This window comes from Danio aesculapii, chromosome 9 (assembly GCF_903798145.1).
Source record: "Danio aesculapii chromosome 9, fDanAes4.1, whole genome shotgun sequence".
NCBI lineage: Eukaryota > Metazoa > Chordata > Actinopteri > Cypriniformes > Danionidae > Danio > Danio aesculapii.
Window position 1 is genome coordinate 40,325,530 of NC_079443.1, and position 27,557 is coordinate 40,353,086.

Genomic DNA, 27,557 nt, shown 5'->3' on the forward strand with positions numbered 1-27,557 from the left:
CCTTTTCGCAGAGCCAACTTTTGCGTGACCGCAGCTTTATTTAAAGGGACTTTGGCTTTGAATCACATTAGTCACATGACATGGGAGCTTCAAATTATTTTTGTCACATGACCTGGGTGTTTCAAATCATGCTTTGGTGCAGTGTTTCGAAATACTTGCGCTTTGGGATCTCGGTCCTGTCAAAATGTCAGTTTCGCGTAAGCCATCCTTACTTATTTATAGAACAAATTGTTTGACTGTTTTCTAAAGTTTGTTTTGTTACTGTTTACTAGCGTTGGTGCAGTGGGTAGCGCTGTCAAATTACAGCAAGAAGGTCGCTGGTTCCTCCAGGTGCTCCAGTTTCCCCACACAGATCCAAAGACATGTGCTATAAGTGAATTGGGTAAGCTAAATTGTCCGTAGTGTATGTGTGTGTCCTGGTCCTTCAGGTTGGGCTTTTTTAGTTATTTTTTGGTTATAAAAATTAGATGTTACGAAACACAACATGATTCAACTTCGATAAAAATGACCATGGGAGTAATTAAGTATTTCCAACTCAAGTTTCAAAACAATTGCAGAAACAAGCCCACTTCTGCATTGAAGAATAAGGCGGACGATGATCCTGGGTTAATGTTTTTTAGCCCTAGTGAATTTGGGTTCATGCCCTGACATCACATGATCAGAATAAATAGATTTTTTTCTTCAGGGAAACATACATTCATTCATTTTCTTTTCGGCTTAGTCCCTTTATTAATCTGGGGTCGCCACAGCGGAATGAACCGCCAACCTATCCAGCATATGTTTTACACAGCGGATGCCCTTCCAGCTGCAACCCATCACTGGGAAACATCCATACACACTCATTCACACACATACCCTACGGACAATTTAGCCTACCTAATTCACCTATACCATATGTCTTTGAGAAAGACATACAAACATTTCTTATCGTTATATAATGAAATAACTGCATTAGCATCTGTACTTGCTGGAACTACCTTGCGTGCCAATTTAAAACCATTACCATCAGAGCAGGGCTTGAATTAAACAAAACCAATGCTAATAAAACTATGTGTTGGTCAGAATGTCTTCTAGTGGTTCACGGTGACATTTTGATGTTCTATCCCAGCTTTTTTTTTTTTACTATGCTTTAAAAGGTTGTAGTATGTGATTTCAAAAATCTAAAAGCATTCGTGAGTGGTATATCTTTTAAGAGAGTGAAATTCTGAACCATTGCCTTGAAACGGCTGCAGACTCCCACAATCCATCAAGACATTCAGAATGCTGGGAAAAATGTCAGATTTTGACATTCAAAAGCAAAAATCTCTGGGCCATCTTAATGTCATGTGTAAAGACTGTGAGATGGATTCCCTTTCAGAAGAATAATGATAATAAAAAAAAAAAGACACACAGAGACTAGCACATCAGGTGTTGTATTTATTTATTTATATTAAATTAAAAATATAGATTCAGGTAACAAAACTGTGAAACAGTATTTAAATGCTCTAGCTTCGGGGAATGGGAAAGCTGTGGTGGAGCAATTTACTTGTGACCAGTGCAGAAGATGGGCATCTCAGCTCTCCCTGTAGGCCTGGATCAAATATGACAAGACTTGACTTTAGTTTTGATGAGCCGTCACTCAATAGCAACGTGGCCAAACGAACACTCCAGGCAATTAGTCCACTTGACAGCGTGAATAATACACACTGACTTCGGAATCTCACCATGGCGGATGCATTTGAGATGTCTGAGCTCAGGGACTGAGTCAGGAGGTTTTTCACCTCACAGCCCTTGCCTAAGCCTGAGCTCACGGTTCGCTTGGCTGCAGATGCGAAAGGAGATTGTGCATGAATATGAATTACATACTGAGAAAGAACTAGACGCTATACCGATGTGACCAGGACTAAAGCCTAAGTGGAGTTCAGAGAGATACAAATGCTATCGTCACACAGCCGCAGATTCCCCACGCTGGAGTTCTGTACAAAAAAAAGAGAATCGTGGGGGTGATAGGAAGGCTATACCTGACGAAAGAAAACATCTTTAACTTCTTGAGCATGAGGTTAAAGAATATACACACATACAAAAAATAATTAAATAAAATGTTGGGCTACATACAGTCACGAAAAAACACACCGAAGTACTAAAAGAACCTGCAAGATCTACAAAACCAAATATGTGCTGTTCAAATTACAGATATATACAGCCATCAAATAAGAATAACCGATCACACACAATAGAAGTGAACGAAACGTGATGAGAAAAACAAAACAAACAAACAAAAAAAAGAAGAGCATACATTTCCCAGCTATTTACAAATACATCTGGCCAATTCGACTGTCTATAAAAATACTATTCACATTTTCTCGTTGACGTACAGTAGTAAAATCATGAGGAGCAACCATTCCAAATGTCACTGTTGCAGGAAGATGTTTTTCTTCCCATTTATTTGTGATATAAAATGACTTTTTTATTCTTTAATCTGTGCTTAGTCTACCAATGCTCTCCGACTACCTTGTCACATGCAAAAATCTGATCCAGTGAGCATATCAAAGAAAAATACAATGAGGAGAAGGGGCCAAATAAACGTGCTCATTTCAATCTATGATATGCAAATACATGATTAGATCAGATACTTAATAACACTGCTAATTCATTTAATCGCTGGCGTCAAACAATAAGTGTTAACACACCATAAACACCCTAACAGTACTGTGATTATAACTGCATTCCATAAAGCTTATTGCCTCTCTATACTGTAAAACATATGACAGCAGGGTCAGTATAAAACCCTAGCGAGGTGTAGGGTCTATTTAAACATGAAGGGGATTTTATAGGCTTAAATCATGTATATATTACAACTAGTTGAAAAAATGAGACAGGAAATGATCAAAGGGTGAATTCACTAAACACTTGCACCATTTTTGCATGTAAACTTCTGAATTCAAAAGCTGATATGCTCTCACCAATCAACTGCATTCCAGTTCATAAATGGAAAATAGTTCAGCACAGAAGCTGAATGAATGCATTGTCATGGTTGTGTGTGTTTGTTTTTTTTTTAATGTTACTGAGTGTTTTCTTTCTCATTGGGGATATTTGAAGAATGTTTAACATTTGAGGAAAAAAATCTGCACTTATTACTATTATTTAGGCTGGACATCCAATCACAGTGAAGAAAAGGCGGGCCAACTACTAACACTATGGATAGCCAGCCTGGTGAAAGAGATGGTTTCTTTTTTTCATTTCCTTTTCATTCATTCATTTTCCCTCGACTTAGTCCCTTATTTATCAGGGGTTGCCACAGTGCAATGAACCACCAACTATTCAGCATATGTTTTACGCAGCGGATGCCCTTCATGCTGCAACCCAGTACTGGGAAACACCCATATACACTCATTCTCACACACACACTCATACGCTACGGACAATTTTGTTTACCCAATTCACCTATAGCGCATGTCTGTGGACTGTGAGGGAAACCGGAGCACCTGAAGAAAACCCACGAACAAGGGGAGAACATACAAACTCCACACAGAATGCCAACTGATCCAGCCGGGACTCAAACCAGCGACCTTCTTGCTGTGAAGCGACAGCGCTAACCACTGAGCCATTGGGCCATTTTATATTTAATTTTGAGACTTAACTGTGCACTTCAGTGACACTGTATCCACTAATTTGTGCTGGATTAGCTTGATGGCTGGTATCATAAATGTGCACTCTTTTTCATGCACCAAAAATATTTTCTTATAATTTCTGTCAAATTGCTTACTGTACTATATTTTGAAGTATTTATTTACACATTTGTATCCAAACTGTACGTTGTATATTACAGTTGTATACATAATGTTATGAGGTTAGTGTTTTAAATGTTTGAATATTGAAATTTGAATAAATAAAGTATAGAAGTATATATTTAGGTTGGTGAAAATACTTTTTAGACCATCTATCATAAGACACAAACACAAATATTTTAGAAATCTGTTAAAACTCGTTTAAAATCAAAACTGTTGCTTTTTTCATTTATTAGGCAAATAACAAACGGGTGTGTTTCTGAAAACCATTGTTAGGTAAATAAGGCTGCAAGTTCCATCATTACAAACAGTTTGTTTCCCAAATCCATTGTTCCAATGATCATTCACAAACTGCATCGCAACCTTGTACGCTAGCAACACCTCTAGAGCTGTAGTTGCAGTAGAAGCATATTTCCTGGTTGTGTACTATTCCCAGTTATCCTCTCTATGCCCTATGCCTTTCGAATGTTCCAACATGTAAAATTGGAATGTTAAAAAAAAACAAACAAACATTATAGTCACCTCTCTTACGTGTAATTTGCTTTCAAAGTATTTTTTGCAGTTCAGTTTTAGCGATCTTCATCTTGACAATTGTGTTCCCTCCGTAGTGCATTTTTAAAACATTTATGCCACTTTGAATGCAGCCGTGGCTCATGACGAAAGCTATAGGTGACCATTTATTTAAAAGCGGAATCTACGTTAAGTCTCCAAAACTTGTGAAAACAAAAATATATAGCATACGTTAATGCTTTTAATTTATAGTAGGTTGTTTATAAAGAAATGTATCTGTACTGTATATGACATGAGCCTATTGGTTAGAACATTCTACAACAAACTTAAGTACAAAGTAAAAAAAAAAAGTAAAGTAGACTTTTTAAAACATTTTGAAATAAAATAAAAAAATTTAAAAAGTTAAATCCTACTTAATAATAATAATAATAATAATAATAGTAGTAATAATAATAATAATAATAATAATAATAATAAAAATAATAAATAATAATAATAATAATAATAATAATAATAATAATTATTATTATTATTATTATTATTATTATTATTATTATTATTAATATTTTATTTTATTTTTTATTATTAAGTATGATTTTTTAAAAAGATTTATTAATAAATAGTCTACTGTTTATTACAACCAATAACAATTTATATGATTTATATATGAGATTAGAATACATGTTAGCTAAGTGTAGAATAGATTATGTAATGTTCCTAATAATATTTGTATAGGAAATAGGCTCTATATCTGCCGTTTACATATATTTCAATTAATATGGAAAATGAGTGCATGTTTTTACCAAAACTAATATTAGATTTTTTTTTCAAATGCATGTGTGTATAAAACAATATAATTTGCATTAATTTGGTTTTTTTTCTCTAAATAAGTTGTTACTCCACTCTGTTTTGAGCGTCATTATGGACATTTTACGTTATAACTAACATGGTTCAAACGATGAATCTGTAACAAAGCAACTATACTTTTGGGAAACACTCGTCACTACATCATTCTTTTCTCAAAAAATGCACCATACTATGATAGTTCAGCTATAACTAGTTATGTCATTGTTCGGGAAACGCACACACATTTCCTCAGAAGTCAGAATTTGTTCATCTGAACAATATATGAATGAGACAATAATAACATTAATAATAATTAAGTGTTTCACGACTTTTCCAGCCTCTCATAAAAAAAAAGAAATCTGAAAATTCACAGATAATTATATTTTTGTATAATATATGTTGCTTTTGGTGCTTGACACATTTTTATTGGCCATTTTGAGATTCAATAATAGATCAATATTCAAGGTTAGGAATACACTAACATTTACTTGTAAAATGCTGTTTTTTTTTCTATAATTAACAAGATTAAAATGAAAGATGGCTTTTTAAATTGCTCACGTCTCAGGTTGAGAGCACATTTGTTTGCAGCTCGCTGTTGGAAAACAGTTGTTATGAAAAACAGACCGTGACAGTTGTGAAGCCGATTAGTCTTAAAATCTTCTTTGAATAGTTTTCACAATTTATAATGGTATAGCAATCAATATAGAGAGCTCATGTAAGAGACAAACAACTGACAAATTCTGGCATTGGGGTGGTGTTCAAATCACCAAAACCCCTACTGTCTACAGGCCTGATCAAACAGCATCCCAATGAACAAAGCTCTCAAAGTCCCACAGCTATGCTTTTTTAGATGAGCACAGAAAAGGTGTTTTTAGTTGGCTAAAAATCAGATGGATGAAAGAATTAAAAAAATTCAAATGCTTATTGCATGACAAACCAAAGTGTCTGAACTGCAGTGCTGGAGTTTAAACTTTCCTCCATTTTCCAAAAGCAAGATCTGTAAGATCTGGATGTAAACATTGAATTTAGCACATTTTGTGGCCATGTATTGTTATCTTCAAAATTGTTTTGATGAATCAGCCTTGTGTGCAAAGAAACAACACCATCAGTAGCTGCAATTCATTCTTAGTGAACTCACCCCTCAGATTTTTAATGCAACGCTAAAAAAAAAGCCTTCAACAGTATCTGATCACTCTTCACATAATCTCCAAGCCCCTTCAGGAATATTTACACAAGTTCATGTCAAGACGTCTGTCTCGTGTTCTTCTAGATTCTGCTAAAAGTGAATCAGCAGTGAACAATGTGCAGCGAGACAGAGTGTTTGTGCTCTATTAAAACCCCATTTCCCAGAGTTTCTACAACATGAAAATGTTTCCAAAAAGACACAAGTCCCATTTTCTAACAGTCTCTGATGACGAATGCCTTCGCAAACCATCACCCTTGTATTTTAAGTATCCTTCTCCCTGCATTTTAGTCAAGTTGTTCCTCACTTTACGAGATCTTTACCCAACTTTTATCCACAGCAGCTGCTACATATCTGGATATTCAGACACCCTGATCTACAATGAAGCTATCAGTAGCATATGCACATATATGTCTTTTATTTTGATTCAGAGAACGATCTTCATCCCACAATAGTTCATCAAAAGCTATGACCCTCTTGATAAGACTATACACGAGGGTTTTCTTGAAGGTTGCACTTCTTTGGGCTTTCATAACCTCCACTAAAAACCTTTAAAAAAGCTTTTCTCCTCGTTAGGTTTGTCATAAATACAAAAATGAATGAATATAAATGAATAAAAATATAATTTGGCCATATTTCAATACACTTTACTTACTTTAGAACTACTTTCCAAACACTATAGGAGCTAAAACAAAGCATCTGCTTCACTATTATTGTTATAGGTAATATTTTACTGCATTGCACCTAAAATGCTGCCCTAATTGCTTTCTTTTTAAAGTTAGAGATAAATACTTCAATTAGTAAACATCTGTGTTTGGCAAAATTGCTGCGCTTTACTAACGTTCCCTGATTTTGTTTCCAATAGAGAGCCAAAAATGTCATCTGTCTAATCTGTTATCACATGGGAACAGCAGTACCCTCAATGAAAAGAGCTGCGCTCAATCTTTGTTACGTTCGTTAATTAAAGTGCTCCATGTAACCGTAAACCTTCATATTCATAAGCACAAAATAAACAAAAAAAAATCATACAAAGAAAAAAATGTGGGTGGGTGATGTTTGCTATGGTCATGTGAGCTATAATAAATGAGAATTCCATCAGTGCCGTTGGTGCGGCTGTGCCAGGCTGTTAAGTGCTATAAAACAATTGAACATTTCCAAACCAGCAACACAACATTATTATTATTATTATTATTATTATTAATATTCTCTCACCAGAAAAGCATAGTGACTGGCAGTGTTCAAAACTATACACAAATCTGGCCTTAGAAAGCAGGATGTTGCGGTAAGATGTAGCAAAGATGGTTTCCACCATTTGAGGAATATTCTGCATTACTATCCTAAACTTGTACCTTCATGAGATGCTTCTTACAGAAAAGTCATTAAGGGAGACGGCTCAAATTGAGATGACAGATTTGAGTTTCATCTCTGACCTCAGGGCAAATATTCCAGTCATTTGTTCCTCATGGTACTGTTTGATGGTATCACCATCATCTTGACTTCCAAATATCCCCCACTGTTGGAGCTTGATCCCAGCTAGAAAAAGCTGCAAACACAAACATCTCCAATCGCACGTGTAAAAGTTTATATTATAACAGTTTTCCGGCCATATTTCAGAAGATGATCCAGACGTTGTGTGCTGTTGAGTCTTTCGTGCAAACCTGGGCTTCAGTAGGTGTGTACATATCCATTGTTCTCTGCCATACATCCACCTGCGCTTTCAGTCGCTAGTATTGATTTTAGCTTCTAAAGTTCAAGGTAGACCCAATCTGGGTTTTTCGTTCCACACATTAAATGACAAACTAAAGAAGGCTACCTTAAGGTGACAACTCCATGAGCGTACGGATCAATGCTGGCTGGATCGACAATAAAAATGTTATTACAGTAGACTGTTGCAGATCAGCTTTTATGAAGTTATTGATTTTTTTGTGGTGAGCTGTTGTACCGTCTCGTTCATATGTGAGCTGATATCGTTCTTATCATGGAGTGTTTCTCTTCATCACGTGTTGGTATACAATAAAGCAGTCGGGAAGTGTTCCAGTCTTACAAAACAAAGTGAGGAAAGAGCGGCTCAATAGAAGTAATAAATGGTGTCTTGTTTGAGCAAATAAAAACAAATGAATGGAGATACACTCTTTTGGAGATCTGCCATCCGTGAAGGTCCCAGTTGACATCACATTACAATGAACACGATTTGTTGTATATAATAGTATACAGACAGGTCTGTCTCAATTAGTAGTGACCCTTTAGGCTCTCTTGTTTGTCTTGGCCCAGAATGATATTTCCAGGCTTTGCATTAGCCTCATGAAGTGCTAAAGTAAACTACGCTAACCAAAGTCATAAATTACAACAGATCATATCAAAGCTTCAAAATCAAATAACCAAAACAAGATCAATGGAATTGCACAAAAATTGTTCCTCGGACAGTACTTGCTTTCAATGAGATGAGCGTAACGCCTACCGTACGTCGGGAAGAGTTTCGTTTTTTCCAAAAGTTGGGAGGAAAAAGGTCTTAATGTTGAGAAGAGACAAGCAGGAAGAGGACATTTGACTGACGTGGCCATCTGTGACTGTTGCCTCTGGAGGAGAAGCTCACTCAAGCGGATCAGTTCCAGGTCGTAGGAGGTTGGGTGTTAAATCCAGTTTAGAGATCGGGATGCTGGTGTGAGAGCCAGTGTGACTCTCTCTTTACCTCCATCTTTCCTTAGTTGTCTTGGCTGTTGTTGCTAAACAACAGTATTCCTCTGGCGGTACGGAGGTGGTGGCAACACAGTGCCCGGTTTTAGCGCATAATCAGACAGATACTCCTGGTTCTCGGCCACCGCAGGTCGAATCCGACCATTTTGGCGGTAGAAGAAGCGTGTGCTGCAGTCCTGCAGATACTCCGGATTGTGAAGAGTAGCCTTAGGGGGAAGACTGTGCTGCCAGTACTCAGGACTGTCAAATGTCTTTTTGGCCTTTAAGTCGGCCTTGATGGTCCCGGTGTGAGCAGGATGGAGAGTGTGCGTCGGGTGGAGAGCATGTCCGGGATGAGCAGAGTGAAGAGTGTGGCCTGAGAGGGTGGAGATGCTTGGTTTGCCTTGGTAGAGGGGCTGCGTTGTGATGTGGGAACTGGACGCTGCTGCTGGCTGCATGGTTTGGGAAAGGGTCTGGCTGTTGGAAGTAATGGTATTCGCTGCTGCTACTGTTGCTGCCGCTGTGTGCACCACAGGAACTCCGTTCTTCCTCAAAGCATCGTGACTCTTTTCCCCAGTGTTATGAAAGGTGTTGAGGTACAGTGGGTCATTGACATACTCATCCTCCACCTTGGGCTGCCCATTGGAGGTGCTGTGGTAGCCTCGCTCCAAAGTGTGGATCTCTCCATTTCGGCGATGGGTGACGAAGGGGTTTTCCTCAACAGGATTGAGAAAATCTGTTATAGAAAAGAAAGAGCAGGGAGATAAGAAGAGGTGAGCAGACTGAGAACATTGTGCTCTTAGGTAATGCTGACTACATTGATCTTAGTTTTTCCTCAGTATATAACTCTCTGAAGTCCTAACGATTGTTAATTCAGGTTCTGTCTGTGAAGATAATTGCTGAAGTACAAGTTAAGGAAATAGTTCACCCAAAACAGAAAATGTACCCAATATTTACTCAGCCTCAAGTGGATCCAAACATTTATGAGTTTCCTTATTCTGTTGAACACTAAACAAGACATTTCAAAGAAAGCTGCAAACCAGGTTATAGGTTCCAAAATATCCTATTTTGTGTCGACAGAAGAATGAAAGTCAAACAGGTTTGGAACAAGTAAAGAGTAAGTAAATGATGACAGAATTGACATTTTTAAGTGAAGTATCTCTTTAAGCATGGGGGTAGAATAGGCATGAACGGAGGGGACGTGTCCCCACCAATATCCACCAATTACTAAAATGTACCAATAGTTTAATCAACTTCAAAGTAAATAATGCTCCATCAACCCTTAGTGACCTACACGTGCATAAAGTCAAGTTCCCTATGAATTCACTGTAATACTATTAACCAAGACGAAAATACGGAATCGAAATTTGATTTTGACCTTCATGATTATGAAAAACAATAATCGGGATAAATCAGTTAAACTGTGTCACACACCTCTCTAAATTTCTCTACATTCATATCTCCTCAAAGCCTGACTGCAGTAAAATAAAGTAAATTGAATTTTGCAGCATGGGACCGGATTGTTATTTGTATTATTAAGTGTTTATTTTATGTTATTAAGTACTTTATTCATGTTTTTAAAAGTGTGAAACAGAATTTGAGCTGTTCAATGCATGCGCTCTAGGGATGTATGTCCCCGCCAATGTCAAGAGCTAATCTACGCCCTTGTCTTTAAGTCTAAAGTATACTCGGTTTTTTATGGAAATGCTAGAGTGGATATACAGTGCAGTGTAATAACACTATTAATTTGAACTTTAGATTAGAGAAGCAGTAATTATTATTTAAGGCACAAATTTGCTTGTGAGCCTGTGCAAAAATTAATGCAAATTAGCAAGATTCAGTGGTCTTTTCATTCGAGCTTAAAAACGAGGTTAAGACAAGACGCTGTAAAATGGTAATCATATTGATTAACTAATAGATGTCATTCTGAATAATCACCTCAGTTGATTAATGAGTACATAAAGACAATCATTTTGTCTTACAAGTTTTCTTAAATGTTGTTTAGATATGCAAATAAGAAATGATCTAATTACATTTGAAGTAATTAGCATATTTTCCAGCAGAAATATATTTTTTCAGTGGATACTTTTTTTAATCACTCCATAAATCAAAGCATATTGTCTATAGCCTAAAAATGGTATTCATGTTTGTAGGTAGAAAATGTTTTATGAATCTGGTGACTGATATATTACCAAACCTCACTGTAAAAAACTAAAAACTTAAGAATATAGATATGGATATAAGTGAAAAGGTCTGTGAATCTGAGCGAAGACAAGATTTCTGCCTCAGTGCATGAGAAAAGAGCAACCTTTAAAAGTAACATTTTTAAGGCGCCTGAAAAATGTTTACACTTATTTTAGAGGTAAATAACCTCAGTTTGGTGTGCTGTAGCTACAGTAAACACTGTGAAGATATACAGTGATTAGTTGTTCAGCATGGTTCATGCAGTTAAACTAATAGGCTTTCTTCCCAGTTCTTACAATAGATTAAGTTACATTGGACAAAAAGTATATTTTTTATGCAATGGTTCATAAAAAAGAAAAATTATGCAACTGGCTTGAAACTTTTCTCATTAAATATGGATGAACTGTGAACAATCACAGAAACTTTTACAAGCACTATAAAGGGAAAAGTTGTAAGCATTTTAATTTAGTAATTAAATTACTATACACTATCCTGACAAAAGTCTTGTCGCCTATTCAGGTTTTAGGAACAACAAATAATAACTTGGTTCTAGATGATCATTTGGTATCATTTGGAATATTTGGGAAGTTGCTTATATGAAAGACAAAGGCCTCTAGATTACGTTTATTTTACCAGAATAAAATATGATCATGCCTTGATTTTTAATTATTTAATTAGAACAGTAAGCTCTGACTTTGCTTAGACAAAAGTCTTGTCACTTAACAGAAATAATGTACAGTGAAGAATATAAAGTCATAGTGTCATGCAGTGGAAAAATAATTGATATTGTGTATGACTCCCATTAGCTTGGACGACTGCATCCATACATCTCAGCAATGACTCAAATAACTTATTAATAAAGTCATCTGGAATGGCAAAGAAAGCCTTCTTGCAGGACTCCCAGAGTTCATCAAGTTTCCTTGAATTCATCTTCATTGCCTCTTCCTTCGTCCCTAGACATGCTCAATAATGTTCATGTCTAGTGACTAAGCTGGCCAATCCTGGAGCACCTTGACCTTTTTTGCTTGCAGGAACTTTGATGTGGAGGCTGAAGAATGAGAAGGAGTGCTATCCTGCTGAACAATTTGCCCTCTCCTGTGGTTTGTAATGTAATGGGCAGCACAAATGTCTTGATAGCTCAGGCTGTTGATGTTGCCATCCACTCTGCAGATCTCTCGTATGCCCCCATTCTGAATGTAACCCCAAACCCTCACTTTTCCTTCACCAAACTTGACTGATTTCAAATGTAATCTTGAGTCCATGTGGGCTCCAATAGCTGTATTTGTGATAATTGGGATGCAGTTCAACAGATGATTCATCTGAAAAATCTACCTTCTGCCACTTTTCCTAATGATCAATCAGAAGTCAAGTTATGATTTGAGCTCTTACAACTGGGATGTATAATATTTCAAATACAAAATATATAATCAATTCCTCAATTTATCAAAATGTAAAATCAAATTTGGGAAAAGCATAGTGATGGCATACATAGCCATGGTTTGTTTTTTTCTTTGAAAAGTATATATCATAAGACTTTAAGAGATCAAACTAAAGTTCAAACTAAATATTTTATAAAGTCATCGTTTACTGTATGACAATCTTTGATGATAGGCGAAACACAAACTAATTTGAGAAATATCTCCTAAAATAAAAATAAAAAAATGTTTTAGTTTTTTTCATACAAATTGGTTTGGTTTCCAGCTAAATTTAAAGCAAACTTTTCTCTAAAAACATGTTGTTTTGTGTTCCACAAAGAAAAGTAAGTCCCACAGCTTTGGAACAACATTAAGATATGGCAAAGAGGACAGTATTTTCATTTTTGGTGAACTATGCCTTTAAAACAGTAACGTGTAAAATGAACACAGATGGACAAGCTGTTATTAAAACTGGTTTGATGTTGTATGTGTTCATCCAATATTATTAACCTTGTAAATATGCAGGGGTTTCAAATTTACAAGCAAAATCTCAAAACAAATCTGCACAGTATTAATCATAACCAAGCGTATAAAAGCACAAACAGCGTGAATCACTGAACAAAGACAACCCAGGGTTACCAACGACACTAGATAAATAATATCAAGTGTAAAAAAAAAAAGCAGAACAGATCTCTGTGATTCCTGCTTACTCCGGTTTTATTCTTCAACTAACCTGAGGGCTTTTTGTCCTGCATGGCGCTCATGTATCCATCCTGGTCGGTCTCAGCTCTTGCTCCATGCTCACACAGTATCACCGTGGGATCTGCACTGTAGCGCTGGCCGCTGCTGTCGTCCCCAGAGCTCGCCCTGGGTGAAGCCTTCTTCCTGAGAGTGCCATTACAACGGCTGTCTTCAAACGCCTCAGAGGAGCCCGAGGCCCCCTGTTGGCCCTTCGATTGCTTTTGAGTGGAGCAGCCTGGACTGACTGCAGACACAGCCACAACCCGCGGGATAGTGGCCATCATCTCCTCCATGCCAAAGCTGCCGTCCTGATAGGCGAACTGGTTCTGCAGAAACACAGGCAAGCCTTTTAGTATCTCCGGAGTGATCTATCTGTTTGCTTTACAATTAAACACTTCAAGAGAGGCAAATATTTTATGCTAGCGAGGCTCCAAATATTAATACAGTTCATGAGATTTAATGAAAACTTGGCAACAGCGAATCAACAGATGAGGGTGTAGGAACACAACTCTCTTGGTGCAATTAGAAATCTCATCACAATTAAAATATTTGTTTTTTCTTCTTCCTAATCCTCAGACTCTTTCCTTCTGCCCGTCTTTGTGAACTTCTTTATAATGAAGTAGTATGGTAGCAGGATTGCTGCAGAAACGATTGTTTTTTGGTAACACTTTAGAATAATGGTCCATTCATTAATTTTAGCTCATGTATTTACCAACATTAAGTATGAGTTATGTTGCGTTGGCAGGTGTGCGTCTCTGTGTGCATGTGGGTCTCTCTCTCTCTCCCTCTCTTTACATCTGCAGGCCCCGCCCTAGTTACGCAGATGACGTGTGTTGGGATTGGCTGGAGTGACCCAGGGTGTCCTTTAAAAAGGGAAGATGGGCGTGGGGCGGGAGAGCTATTTTTGGTTGGTGTGTTGTCTTGCGTTTGGTGTGCTATAAGATTATTCTGTTGCTAAGTGTTATTTTTGATTGTGTTTCCTGTGCTGGTGTGTAAATTGATTCTTTATTGTATATCTATCCCTGTTTTTCCCCCTCCTACTATTTTGTTTTTGGTTTGTTTGTTTGTTGATATTGTAAATACTGAATATTGCACACGGTAAGAGGCAGTAGGGGTTGGACACCACACTTTTCTTTCTGTAAATATTTTCTCCTGTTTTTGTACATAGTCAGGGAGGCAGGGGTAGATTTTGTATTTTTATTTCTGTTATGTTGTTAGGTGTAGTTCATTTTCATTTGGGTGTTTAGTTAGAAAGTACTTTTTGTTTATTATTTTTCTGTGGGTCCACTCCAAGGTAGTTGGCCTCACGTTTTTTTGGGTGATAACAAAAAGAAAAAAAGACAAAAAAAAAAAAAAAAAAGACAATTAAACGGACCCGACTCCAAAGAGTTACAAAAGTGATTTTTATTTGTCTGGTGTTCTTTTATGTTGCGGCCTCGTCCCTAGACCAGGGTCGTAACAGTAATCTTGCGAAGCATTTATTAATCATAGTTCAACATTAATTACTGCATTATTCAAATCCAACGTTGTGCTTGTTAACATTAGGTAATGCACAGGGAGTTAACATGAACTACATTGAAATAACATTAACTAACAGTGAATACATACCCTTATAAATGTATTACTAATTGTTTGTTCATGTTAGTAAATACATTTAATAGCATTAACTGATAGACCATTATTTTAAAGTGTTACTTTTTTTTTACTGCTTTCCTAAATTTCCAATTTACTTTATTATTATTACCATATGCATTATACAAGTCATTCATTCATTTTCCTTCAGCTTAGTCTCTTTATTTACCAGGGGTCACCACAGCGGAATGAACCGCCAACTTATCCAGCATATGTTTTACACAGTGGATGCCCTTCCAGCTGAAACCCAGTACTGGGAAACACACCATACACACTCATTCACACTCATACACTACGGCCAATTTAGTTTATTCAATTCACCTGTACTGCATGTCTTTGGACTGTGGGGGAAACCGGAGCACCTGGAGGAAACCCACGCAAACAGTGCAAACTCCACACAGAAATGCCAACTGACCCAGCCGGGACTTGAACCAGCGACCCTCTTGCTGTGAGGCGACAGTGCTAACAACTAATTCACCGTGACGCCAAATGTATCCAATCAAAAGTCAGTCATATAAGCATTGATTTAAAGCAATTAGTTTTTGCAGTTATAAAAGACAGAACTTTGCAGACAGAATATACCTGTCAACATTGGGATGTGAAAATAAGGGATATGCCCCACTCCCCCCAAAACATACTCCCCATTTAATATTAATATTTTATAATAGGGACAGACGAGTCTTAGCTGAGGTCCAGCATTCTCCAGCCTCCGGCGCCTAGACTGCAGCTCTGCACAAAACGTTTGGCCAGAGTAGAAATGGTCATGCTCAACTGAGCCTGGTTTCTCTTGAGGTTTTTTAATTTTTCACTTTTGCCATTTGGTGAAGTTTTTTTCCTTGCCACTGTCACCACTGGCTTGCATGGTTTGGGATCTGTAGAGCTGCGCATTGATGGATTTGCTCTTCAGTGTTTGGACTCTCAGTAGTGATTATTAAAGCACACTAAACTGAACTCGGATTGACACGGATTCAATTTACTATGATGTTTCATGTGAAGCTGCTTTGGGACAATCTACATAGTAAAATCGCTATAGAAATAAAGGTGAATTGAATTGAATATCAATTTAAATATAATATAAAAAAAACTAAATATGTTCATCTGGAGCTGTTTCATTGTAAATTATCTGTAAAACTGTCAGTAATATGTTTTACTATTATTATTATTATTATTATTATTATTATTATTATTATTATTATTATTATTATTATTATTATTATTATTATTATTATTTAAGAAGGATAGAATAAACAGTATACATCAGATAAAAGCTGCAGTTTTAACAATTAAAATGAATGGCTATTATCATAAAGAAATAGAATCAAGAGCCGCTTTTCTACTAACATGCTGAATCGTTCTTTAAGCAAAATCGTTACATTACGTGCCAAACTGGGCCAGACAGCACTCTATGAATCTCTCATTTAGATTTTTTGTTTGATTACGTTAAATAACAGAGGTGCCACTTTAAAAATGCACACATCTAACATTATAATGAAAGCATTCAAGATTTCCTAACTTTTTATGCTCATTTAGGACAAAATTAGTTGCATATTTAGATTGCATATTTAGATTTATTATTATTATTATTTATGTGTATATGTCTGTTCAAAGCATTAAAACATGCACCCAAAACCCAGACTTTCGCTCTGCTTCAAAACGCGTGTAGAGAATCTGTTTGGGAAACAGCATCTATGGGCTATATGCACACAGACTTATAATTTTCAGCCAAGCAACCCAAGGGCTTTCGGTGAACTGTCTTTCCATTATAAGATTGTCACGTTTAAGATTTTTAACAAAGCAAAATTAATTCAGAATATCAGGCAGTTCAACTGTAGGGCAGCTCTGCCTAAAACAAGCACTACAAGCCATTATCAGAAATAACATTTAGCACCACTCTTATGTGATTGCCATGATTTCAATACAAAGTTCTGTCCTGAAACTCTATTTGGCACGCAGGCTGATGAGTCCTATCCAATCTGCTTCCAGCTACATAATCCAGATGATTGGTTGTTATCATCTCAACAGCCAATAAGCTTGCTCCTTAACATTTAAAACCTCAGTGTTGCTTTTGTTAGCGATCTTTAGTGCCTTTTTGGATACCCTCCTTCAACCTTGTTCCACCTGTAAAGATCTACTATGGGGGGTTCATGTATGGCATGTTTGCAGGATCAGTGTGTTATTTATGGCCTGTCCGTGAATATATTGGGAGTAGCAAGTCCCGGTACTTGCTCTGCACTAATCAAAGCAGCAGCTGCAGCGGCACAGCAGCTCTATGCCGCCAAGACCAAACATATAAACATGGCCATAAACGTATTAATTACTGCACTAAATCTCTCAGAGAGTTGTCATGACAGAACCACAGTAAGTTAGCCTGATTTTAGTGTCTGTTTCCTCACTTTTCTTTACCACTGACATTTTTGACATCACCTCTGGCTCTCCACTAAGCACAAAACCCCCGTCTCATTTCTTTTTCTCTTTCTCCATTCTGTCTTCCCCAGCAATGCTCTTTGCACAGCCTGGAGCTCATTGCTGTGATGGAAGGTACAGCCGGACAGATTATTAGTTTATAGAAGAGGAGAGAGGTCTGGGCAGTATCCTTAAAATGCCATGTCACTGAAAAGTTTTTATGTCACATTAACTGTATCAGCCATAATTGTATCACAGCAGTTTTTTTTCTTTCTGGAATTTAAGTTTAGTTTACACACTTACTTTATTAAGGTTTCTTGAACATGACAATGAGTTCAATATACTCAAATGGCATCTACAGTCATGAGATCTCAATCCAATAGAGCACCTTTGGGATGTAGCGGAGACAGAGATTCACATCATACAGTATGTGCAACAAATCTGCAAATGTGCGATGCTCTCATGTCAACACAGAATAATAAAAAATGTTTTCAGCAACTTTTTGAATTTATGCCATGATATATTCACTAAAGGTAAGGTTTATATTCACTGCGGTTCTAAAGGTCAGAAAGCCATTTTTGAATAATCTGGTGAATAAAAGCTTTATAAATTACATTTACTTGTATATTCAGTAACGATATTTTTAATACTTCAGTTTAAAATATGCAAATTTCATTACACACATACACTCACCGGCCACTTTATTAGGTACACCTTACTAGTACTAGGTTGGACCCCCTTTTGCCTTCCAAACTGCCTTAATCCTTTGTGCCATAGATTCAACAAGGTACTGGAAATATTCCTGAGAGATTTGGTCCATATTGACGTGATAGCATCACACAATTGCTGCAGGTTTGTCGACTGCACATCCATGATGTGAATCTCCTGTTCCACCACATCTTAAAGGTGCTCTATTGGATTGAGCACTGGTGACTGTGGAGGCCATTTGAGCACAGTGAACTCATTGTCATGTTCAACAAACCAGTTTCGCGCTTTATGACATGGCGTGTTATCCTGCTGGAAGTAGCCATCATAAGATGGGTACACTGTAGTCATAAAGGGATGGACACGGTCAGCAACAATACTCAGGAAGGCTGTGGCATTGACACGATGCTCAATTGGGACTAATGGGTCAAAAGTGTGCCAAGAAAACATCCCCCACACCATTACACCACCACCACCAGCCTGAACCGTTGATACAAGACAAGATGGATTCATGCTTTCATGTTGCTGACGCCAAATTCTGACCCTACCATCCAAGACTCATCAGACCAGGCAACATTTGTCCAATCTTCTATTAGTTAAACTTTGCAAAGTGTAGTCTCAGTTTCCTGTTCTTAGCTGACAGGAGCGGCATCCGGTTTAGTCTTCTGCTAATGTAGCCCATCCTCCTCAAGGTTGGATGTGTTGTGCGTTCAGAGATGCTCTTCTGCATACCGCGGTTGTAACGAGTGGTTATTTAAGTTACTGTTGCCTTTCTATCAGCTCGAACCAGTCTGGCCATTTTCCTCTGATCTCTGGCATCAACAAGGCAGTTGTGCCCACAGAACTGCTGCTCACTGGATATTTTCTCTTTTTTCGGACCATTCTCTGTAAACCCTAGAGTTGGTTGTGTGTGAAAATCCCAGTAGATCAGCAGTTTCTGAAATACTCTCAGCCTGTCTGGCACCAACAATCATGCTACGTTCAAAGTCACTTACTGTAAATCACCTTTCCTCCCCATTCTGATGCTCAGTCTGAACGGCAACAGATTATCTTGACCATGTCTACATGCCTAAATGCACTTAACTGCCATGTGATTGGCTGATTAGATGTTTGCATTAATGAGCTGTTTGGCAGGTGTACCTAATATAGTGGCCAATGAGTGTTTACAAACTCCACATTAAAAAACAAAAATTCAATTAGTTGTTAATGTTCATGCCAAAACCTGAAAAATACATTTTCCACCCAATAAATCATTTAAATTTCCAACTCAGGAACCAAGGCAGATCTGATACCCAAATGCGCCAAAGACTTGCTTTTTCCATTATTCTCAAACTTCAAAACCTTTTCAGTAGTGATGAATCTGAGTTAATTTCACAATCCACTGTTTGAGTTATTTGGCAGAGTTTTGTTTTCCCAAAGCTCAGTTTATACGGCAAACTGCAGGCGAAAGATTTCTGTAATGTTCCAAAGAGGCTCTGAAGGATTGATGTCCCTCATTGATATTCATACCACTCAGTCTCTTTTCACTCCCAGTTAGACGAAAACAAAACGCAAGTTAGAATGCAAAATGGCACACATGCTTAGCAAACACGGTCCAGGCGAAAAGAGGAAACATTTCATCACACCCGCCCCTCCCACACGCTCACACCCTCACTAAATCCATCCAGACTGATTGAACCCTAAGATTTTGTCTTTCTAAGTTACAGTTAAGAGCTGTTCGAGCTGCATCCCAATTGCTTGTTCTTACCCACAGCCAGCGCACACACCAACAGTTAATAACATGCTCATGGCTGACTAACACAGAGCAAATACCCACTCTGGACTTCCTGTCTATGGGCAAATATCATCTTCGCTTTAGTGAGGACCCAGTTATTTACACTGGCATGCATCTGTAATGAAAGCCTAGGCATGGAGCCCATTATAGGCACACATATTTGAGGGTGACTTCATTTTCCCCCTTACTCCAAAGGGAAACCTTGATGCATATCACAAAAAATGCCACTGCTTTGGAAATTTCAAAAGAAGAAAATGCCAGATTAGCACCTGTACATAATATATATATATATATATATATATATATATATATATATATATATATATATATATATATATATATATATATATATATATATATATATATATATATATATATATATATATATATATATATATATATATATAATTTTTTTTTTTTTTTAAGTTCAATACACTTAATCAACAAGGGGGCATTATTTGCACCATGAATGAGACTGATGTCCTGTTTTGTTATCATAGCATTTATGATTTCATATTGGACATGATTTCTAAGACAAAAAAAAATAAATACTTAGTCCAATATACTGTATACCAATCACTGCAGATTGGTGCACAAGTGTAATATTTATTTAGACAGCTATTATCAGCATTACAATGGGATATATGCACACAGACTTTTACATTTCAGCCAGCCTTAGCACTACCGCTGAACTCTTTCCATGTTTATGGTCTGATTTCTTTAAAAATCAGTGATCTTTACTGCCTGATAGATATACGATATAAAGTGGGTCTCAGACCGGACAAGAAGCACTGCATTAAATTCCATTTTACCACCACCATGTCTTTAAAATTTGACTTTGTTTACCTCAGTATTTTCAATGGAGTTTCTGTGCTCGCCTACTGATCTTGACGATGCTTGCGGTTACACAGTCTTTCATCTCGTTTTACGCTTAAACAACTAAATCAGTCTTTTTAACTGAATGTATTGAAATTACATTACAACATTGATGCTGTAAAAGAAATCTTATGACATTAATAATAGTCAAATGTTATCATTGGCTGTGCATGTAGTCCATTAAAATATATAAAAAAAAATTTTGACAAATGTGGCCAAAATGCAAAAGAAAAACCAAAAGAAATCAGAAGAGTTTCTAAGGTTCTAAATCAAATTAGCACATGTAAATAATACAATTAAAAATAGATCTATTTGAGAATTCATTACACTTTATCAACAGAAGGAACGTTATTTGTGACATGATTGAGACTTCCAATTTTTTTATTGTATATATGATTTCCTATTTCAATAGCAAATTTCATTCTGGGAATCTGTAACACCTGTCAGTGTAGGAAAGCTACGCTGGGCTTTTGGATATAAAAGTCAATACTTCCAAACCCTTCTTTTAATAATTATTTTTCATCCATCCATGAATGCCTGTGCTAAATCAGACTTTAAATACAGATCATCTGTATAATAATGAATAATAATAAATAAATTAGAAATGTATTTCAATTTTTGTTTTGATCATATTTATGATTTTCCTATTTCTATAGCAGTTTCTATAGAATATATTTCTATAGAATCTGTAACATCTGTCGGTGTAAGAAATATACTGTAGGCCAGGTTTTCAGATACCAAAAATCTTCCAAACCCATATTATCTATTGTTATTTTCCCCCATGTTGAATCAGACTTTGAAGACCGGTATCATCTGCCTAATAGTGGACATTTATAAATATCTTTTTGAAAAATGGGGCCAAAATACAAAATAAAAATAATGAACAGATGAGGCCCCAAAACTGAACTCTGAGGCATACAGTACTATTTGCAATGGGTTGAGCCCATTATAGGCACACATAATTGCATTGAGCCCATTATAGGCACACATATTTGAGGATGGCTTCATTTTTCTCCCTCGCTTCACAGAGAAAATCTTGAATTATATCACAAAAGTATTGGTGCTTTGGAAAGTTCTAAATCAAATTACCACATATAAATAATACAATTAAAAATATATATGAGAATTTCGTTACACTTCAACAAGAAGAATGTTATTTGTGACATAATTGAGACTTTTTGTTTTCATTGTTCATTCATTCATTCATTTATTTTCTTTTCGGCTGAGTCCCTTTATTAATCCAGGGTCGCCACAGCGTAAATTAACTGCCAACTTATCCAGCACGTTTTAAGCAGCGGATGCCCTAACAGCTGCAACCCATCTCTGGGAAACATCCATCCACACTCATTCACACACATACACTATGGACAATTTAGCCTACCCAATTCATCTGTAGCACATGTCTTTGGACTGTGGGGGAAACCGGAGCACCGGAGGAAAGAGAACATGCCAACTGACCCAGCCGAGGCTAGAACCAGCGACCTTCTTGCTGTGAGGCGACAGCACTACCTACTGCGCCACTGCGTTGCCCTTGTTTTCATTGGATTTATGATTTCCTATTTCTATAGCAGGTTTCATTCTGTCAATCTGTGTAGGAAAGGTACTGTAGGCCAGGTTTTCAGATACAAAAAAACTTCAAAACCCATCTTTTCTATTATCATTTCCCCCCATGTTGAATCAGACTTTGAAGACAGATATCATCTGCATATTAATGGACATTTATAATTTTTTTTTTAAATGGGGCCAAAATACAAAATAGAAATAATGAACAGATGAGGCCCCAAAACTGAACTCTGAGGCATACCACTTGCAATGGGATGCATGAAGTTGATTATCGGCATACATATTTAAGGGGGACTTCCTTTCTCCTCTCACCTCACAGGTAAACCTTGATGAATAACACAAAAACACTGCTGCTTTGGAAATTTCTAAGTCAAATTAGGTCCTTTAAATAAAAAAAATGTCAGTACACTACACCAACAGGAGCATTATTTGTGCTAAAAATGAGACTGGCTTCCTGTTTTGTTGTCATCGCATTTACGATTTCATATTTCTATGGCAGACAGGTTTCATTCTGGGAATCTGTAGCATCTGCAGGAAAAGGGAGGCCATTTTATTTCTCTAAGACGCTTGCATGGGTAGCACTTAATTGCTTATGGGAGCATCCATCCACCCCAAGGTCAACATCACTTAGGTGATAGACTTGTCGGAAAACTCAATTCAGCCTCAGACAAGCAATAAATAGAGATTCATAGAGTGAGAACTAAAAGTGCATTAAAATGTAAAAGGTATCCTAAAATATGCAAATATGTGCAAAATACCCAAAACTTAAAGATGTGCATGCATGATGTATGTGTCAATGCATCAAGGACCTCTTGTCCTTTGCCTACTAAAGACATATTTCAATTTTTGACAAGGCTCATCTGATATCCTTGTCTGGAATCGATTCTTCCACAAACTTTTTATCCAAACAATAATCTAGGGCATAAGGGGGTAGTTTTGCTTCAGTTCATTTCATTGACTTCCACTGATTATGAATTCAAATTTGTGTAGAAGTTTTCCCATATCACTGTATTCCAAAGTTTGACCTCCGCTATCTGAGGTCGTGCTATGTGAAAATGTGTTGAGACTGATGGTATGATGGTATGACCTCTGAGCAGAATTAACCTCAGAGGTCATACCATGGGGGGGGTGGCGAAAAATAGTTCACTCTGATCTGTATTTTAAATAATAATCTTAATGATTATAGTTACAGATCAGATAATATAAATATACATTTGACCACCCCAATAATGGTTAATTCCACTGTGAATCCATAATCGCACCAATCGGGTCTGTGAGAAAAAAAATCATTCAATAGTCTGAAACCAGCAGATCTAGAGCACCAATAGCCATTGTAAGTGTTCACCAGACACTTTTAGGTAAATTAGTGTTGGTATCAACATATAGACCATTTTGAGGGATGTAAACAAAAACATGGGTCCAAATGCATTTCCTGTTTTACATTTTTATTTCTATAGCTTCCGAGAATCCAAAAGGAGCCACATATTTATAAATAATGTTGTGATAGCTGTTTTAACATGAAGTTAGGATTGAATTGCCTCTTGTTACAGTTATGAAATAGTTTGATAACAAGCAGGAAATGTTCATGAGCCAATGACCACATTGAAATGGTCTATAGCCTAAACTACAGTAAAATTAAATGCATAGTTTGTATAGTTTGACCTACAGTAACCTCTGAAATAACTTATCAGAGGATACTGTAGGACAGACACAAAATATCCCTCAAAACACTGAAAACTTAAATACGTTTTTTGATTAAATTAGATGTAATTTAAATAAATACATAAGTGACTGAAGCTTGTATTACACAAACTACAATTTATTATCTATTATTATCTATTATTATGGTTTTTTAATATTCAAATGGCCAAATTATGACTGAGGACAGTTGAATGTGCTGCCTAGTTTGTTATTGGCCTAAAAAAAATTAAAAAATCCCAAGAGACCACAATTTTTACTTTAAAGTTTGAACAGATTCCTATTGTTTCTAACGATATATAATATAATTACAGTTTTTTTCTCAGTGGCTTTGGTACATTTCTCACAACACTATTTACATTTGCACAACAGTTCATGCATTTCTCAAAACAATTAGTACAAACTGCAAAACCTAGTTGATAACCTGCAAAAGCGTGTCACTTGCTCAAAATAGATAGCTCATTCCTCAAAAGCAAATATTGATGTCAATGAAAGTATCAGTGTCATCAAGATAAAAAGTCCTGACAACATTGTTTATGAACAAGATAGTCAAATGGCTTTGTCATGTTTTCATTATGACACTTTACCCTGTTCATTTTTTCAATGCAAAAAAAATCAGATTGTGGTGAAACTTCCTGAAAGTGCTCAATACAGCACTATATAATATTTGCACAGCCATTTGAAAACTACAGTAAAGTCAGACATCACTGCATTTAGTGAGGTATCTAAATACAAGACACTGAATATGTATCACATGTTTACTGCATATGCTCTTTACAATTCTAAATAATTCACAGCATTGTGCAAAAGAATAAATACACCCTTATTTACAACAAACACTTTACAAAAAACTTCCTTTGGGTAGAGCTGTGCACAACTGTAAACAACATTACAATACATATTGGAATTTAACCTACAACATACATAGATCTGTAAATCATTCATTAAATTGTTCAGTTTAGAAGATATTCTCAGGATTTATTTATTTAATTATTTTTTTTAAAATAAAATTTGCTTGACAGATTTTGACAACTAGTTCAACATTTTTGTATGTAATGACTCAAGTATTGAAATGAGGACTATTCGTTTTATATGGAATGACTTTTCAGCATTCACAACTGACTGACATGACATAAGCAAATGATAATGTTATAAAACAGCAGAGTTGTATGAAAGCAATTGATGCATGTCCAAAAGCATTTGCAATTTGTTGGAAAGAATGAGAAACTGTTACTATGATGTGCACAAATGACTTATTGTTTTGAGAAATGCATCAACGGTTGGGCAAATGTAAATAGTGTTTTGAGAAATGCACCAAAGCCACTGAGAAAAAGTGTAATAAAAAAATCTAACTTTTTATAATATTTCTTTATTCCTAATCGTTAGGAATTATTTTTGGTACATCAAAAAATGTGGTTTTGATGACCATCTGACTAATCCCACTAAAAATAGTGCTTAAATGTCACTAAAATGCAGCATTTAAATCTCATAATTAAATAGAAAATGAGGCAAATAACTTCAAAAAGCAAAAAGAACCACCTGTTTCACCAGCCTGGCTACAGGCCTGAGTTTTACTGCTTAAATGTTTGAGTTTTGAATTAAACATGCAGTATGTTTGGAGTTTTTATTTACTCTCATTTTTGAGTTTACTCTCATGTTTGACCAATTAAATACATAAATTCTCAATCAAAGTATTTAAAAGTAATTCACAATAAAAAAAGAAGTAAAGCGTGTAACTATGTGAAGGAATGATGCATTTAAATAACACATGAATAGCTTATTCAGGATATTTGAAGTCTGGTCAATCTAATTAAAGCTTTGCGAAACCAGTAAAGAAGAGTAATAAAGACCAAGCATGCCAATTGGCTCTTTATGTGGAAGATGGGACTTCATCTACAAGAGCTGCTTTATTTGAGCATTTCAATTTCCCTCATTCATTCTGAAACAAGTGTCCCATCTCCTCTATAAACTGTCTCAGTCAGAGCGTGGTCTATAAAATTACTGAAACTAAAGACATTGTATTGGAGTGTGTGATCTGGCACTGGCACTCACTCTGTTAGGATCCATGCGGGATCTAGTTGTGTATGCCAATGGAGGAATACTGAAGGCTTGTGGCACCAAATACTCCTCGGCATCCATTAGATCCTCCAGTTCCTCCTCATCCAGCAGACTTTGGAAGAACTTACTGTCGTTGGGACTCGGCAGCTTCATACGGTCATCCCCCTGGCGCAGAGAGCATCAGCATTATGTGTAATCATAAGAATCGTAATCACTTTTATGAAACTTATATATTTTATTTCTCCTTTGCATTGGTATATATTTTATCGTTGAACAGAACACCAGTCAACAACGTGCTTTATTGATAGCATTGAGAGTCTTACCTGGATGACTAGGTAACGTTGTGGGTCTCTTGCCATCCGGCTGAACTCTGCTGCAAGCTCCTTAAATCTGGGTCTGCTGTCTGCATCTATCATCCAGCCTGGGGAGGCACACACAGCACAACTTCAGTCAGCAAAGTAGAGCACGATGGGTAAACAATGCAGGGAGCTTTCTGTTATTTAACAAACGGTTCCGAGTCCAACATTTACCAAACACTGCTGATCGGCGCACAAATGTAATTATTTTTCCTCCATCCCTGAATCCCAGTGTTGAATTAGGCTTTGAAGACAGGTATCCTCAGCATAACAATGGAGGTTTAGAAATATTTATTTTAGAAAGAGAAATGACAATAAGAAATAATAAATGGAAGAGGACCTAATACTGAACTCTGAAGCACTCCCCTAATGGGAGGTTTGTAATTTAAATCTGATTATTAGTTAATTAACCGGCCACTTTATTAGGTACACCTGTCCAACTGCTTGTTGATGTAAATTTCTAATCAGCGCAGCAACTCAATGCATTTAGTCATGTAGACATGGTCAAGACAATCTGCTGCAGTTCAAACCGAGCATCAGAATGAGGAAGAAATGTGATTTAAGTGACTTTGAACATAGCATGGTTGTTAGTGCCAGATGGGCTGGTCTGAGTATTTCAGAAACTGCTGATCTACTGGGATTTTCATGCACATTTATCTCCGAAAAAGAGAAAATGTCCAGTGAGCGGCAGTTCTGTGGGCGCAAATGCCTTGTTGATGCCAGAGGTAAGAAGAGAATGGCAAGACTGGTTTGAGCTGATAGAAAGGCAACAGTAACTCAAATATCCACTTGTTACAACCCAGGGGTGCAGAAGAGCATCTCTGAATGCACAACACGTTCAACCTTGAGGCAAATGGGCTACATTAGCAGAAGACTACACCGGGTGTCATTCCTGTCAGCTAATAACAGGAAACAGGAAACTGAGGCTATAATTCACACAGGATCACCAAAAATGGACAATAGAAGATTTGAAATTTTTTTTTCTGATCTGATAAGGCTCAATTTCTGCTGCAACATTCAGATGGCAGGTTCAGGTTCAGGCTGGTGGTGTAATGGTGTGGGGGATAATTTCTTGGTATGCTTTTAGTACCAATTGAGCATCGAAACCACAGCCTACCTGAGTATTAATGCTGACCATGTTCATTCCTTTATGACCATAGTGTACCCATCTTC

At 36.7% G+C, this 27,557-nt stretch overlaps 1 protein-coding gene across 1 annotated transcript in view; it reads right to left on the reverse strand.

The window, feature by feature from the left end:
• Window positions 1–5,072: 5,072 nt before the first annotated feature.
• The window catches only part of LOC130235225 (receptor tyrosine-protein kinase erbB-4-like), a 614,645-nt gene continuing 592,160 nt past the window's right edge, over window positions 5,073–27,557 (reverse strand). The window contains exons 24-27 of the mRNA XM_056465705.1: window positions 26,352–26,449; window positions 26,023–26,193; window positions 13,312–13,645; window positions 5,073–9,715 (exon numbers count right to left, since the gene is read on the reverse strand). Of these exons, the coding sequence (XP_056321680.1) occupies window positions 9,030–9,715; window positions 13,312–13,645; window positions 26,023–26,193; window positions 26,352–26,449 (1,289 nt within the window). The 3' untranslated portion in view covers window positions 5,073–9,029. The remainder of the gene's footprint in view (window positions 9,716–13,311; window positions 13,646–26,022; window positions 26,194–26,351; window positions 26,450–27,557) is intronic.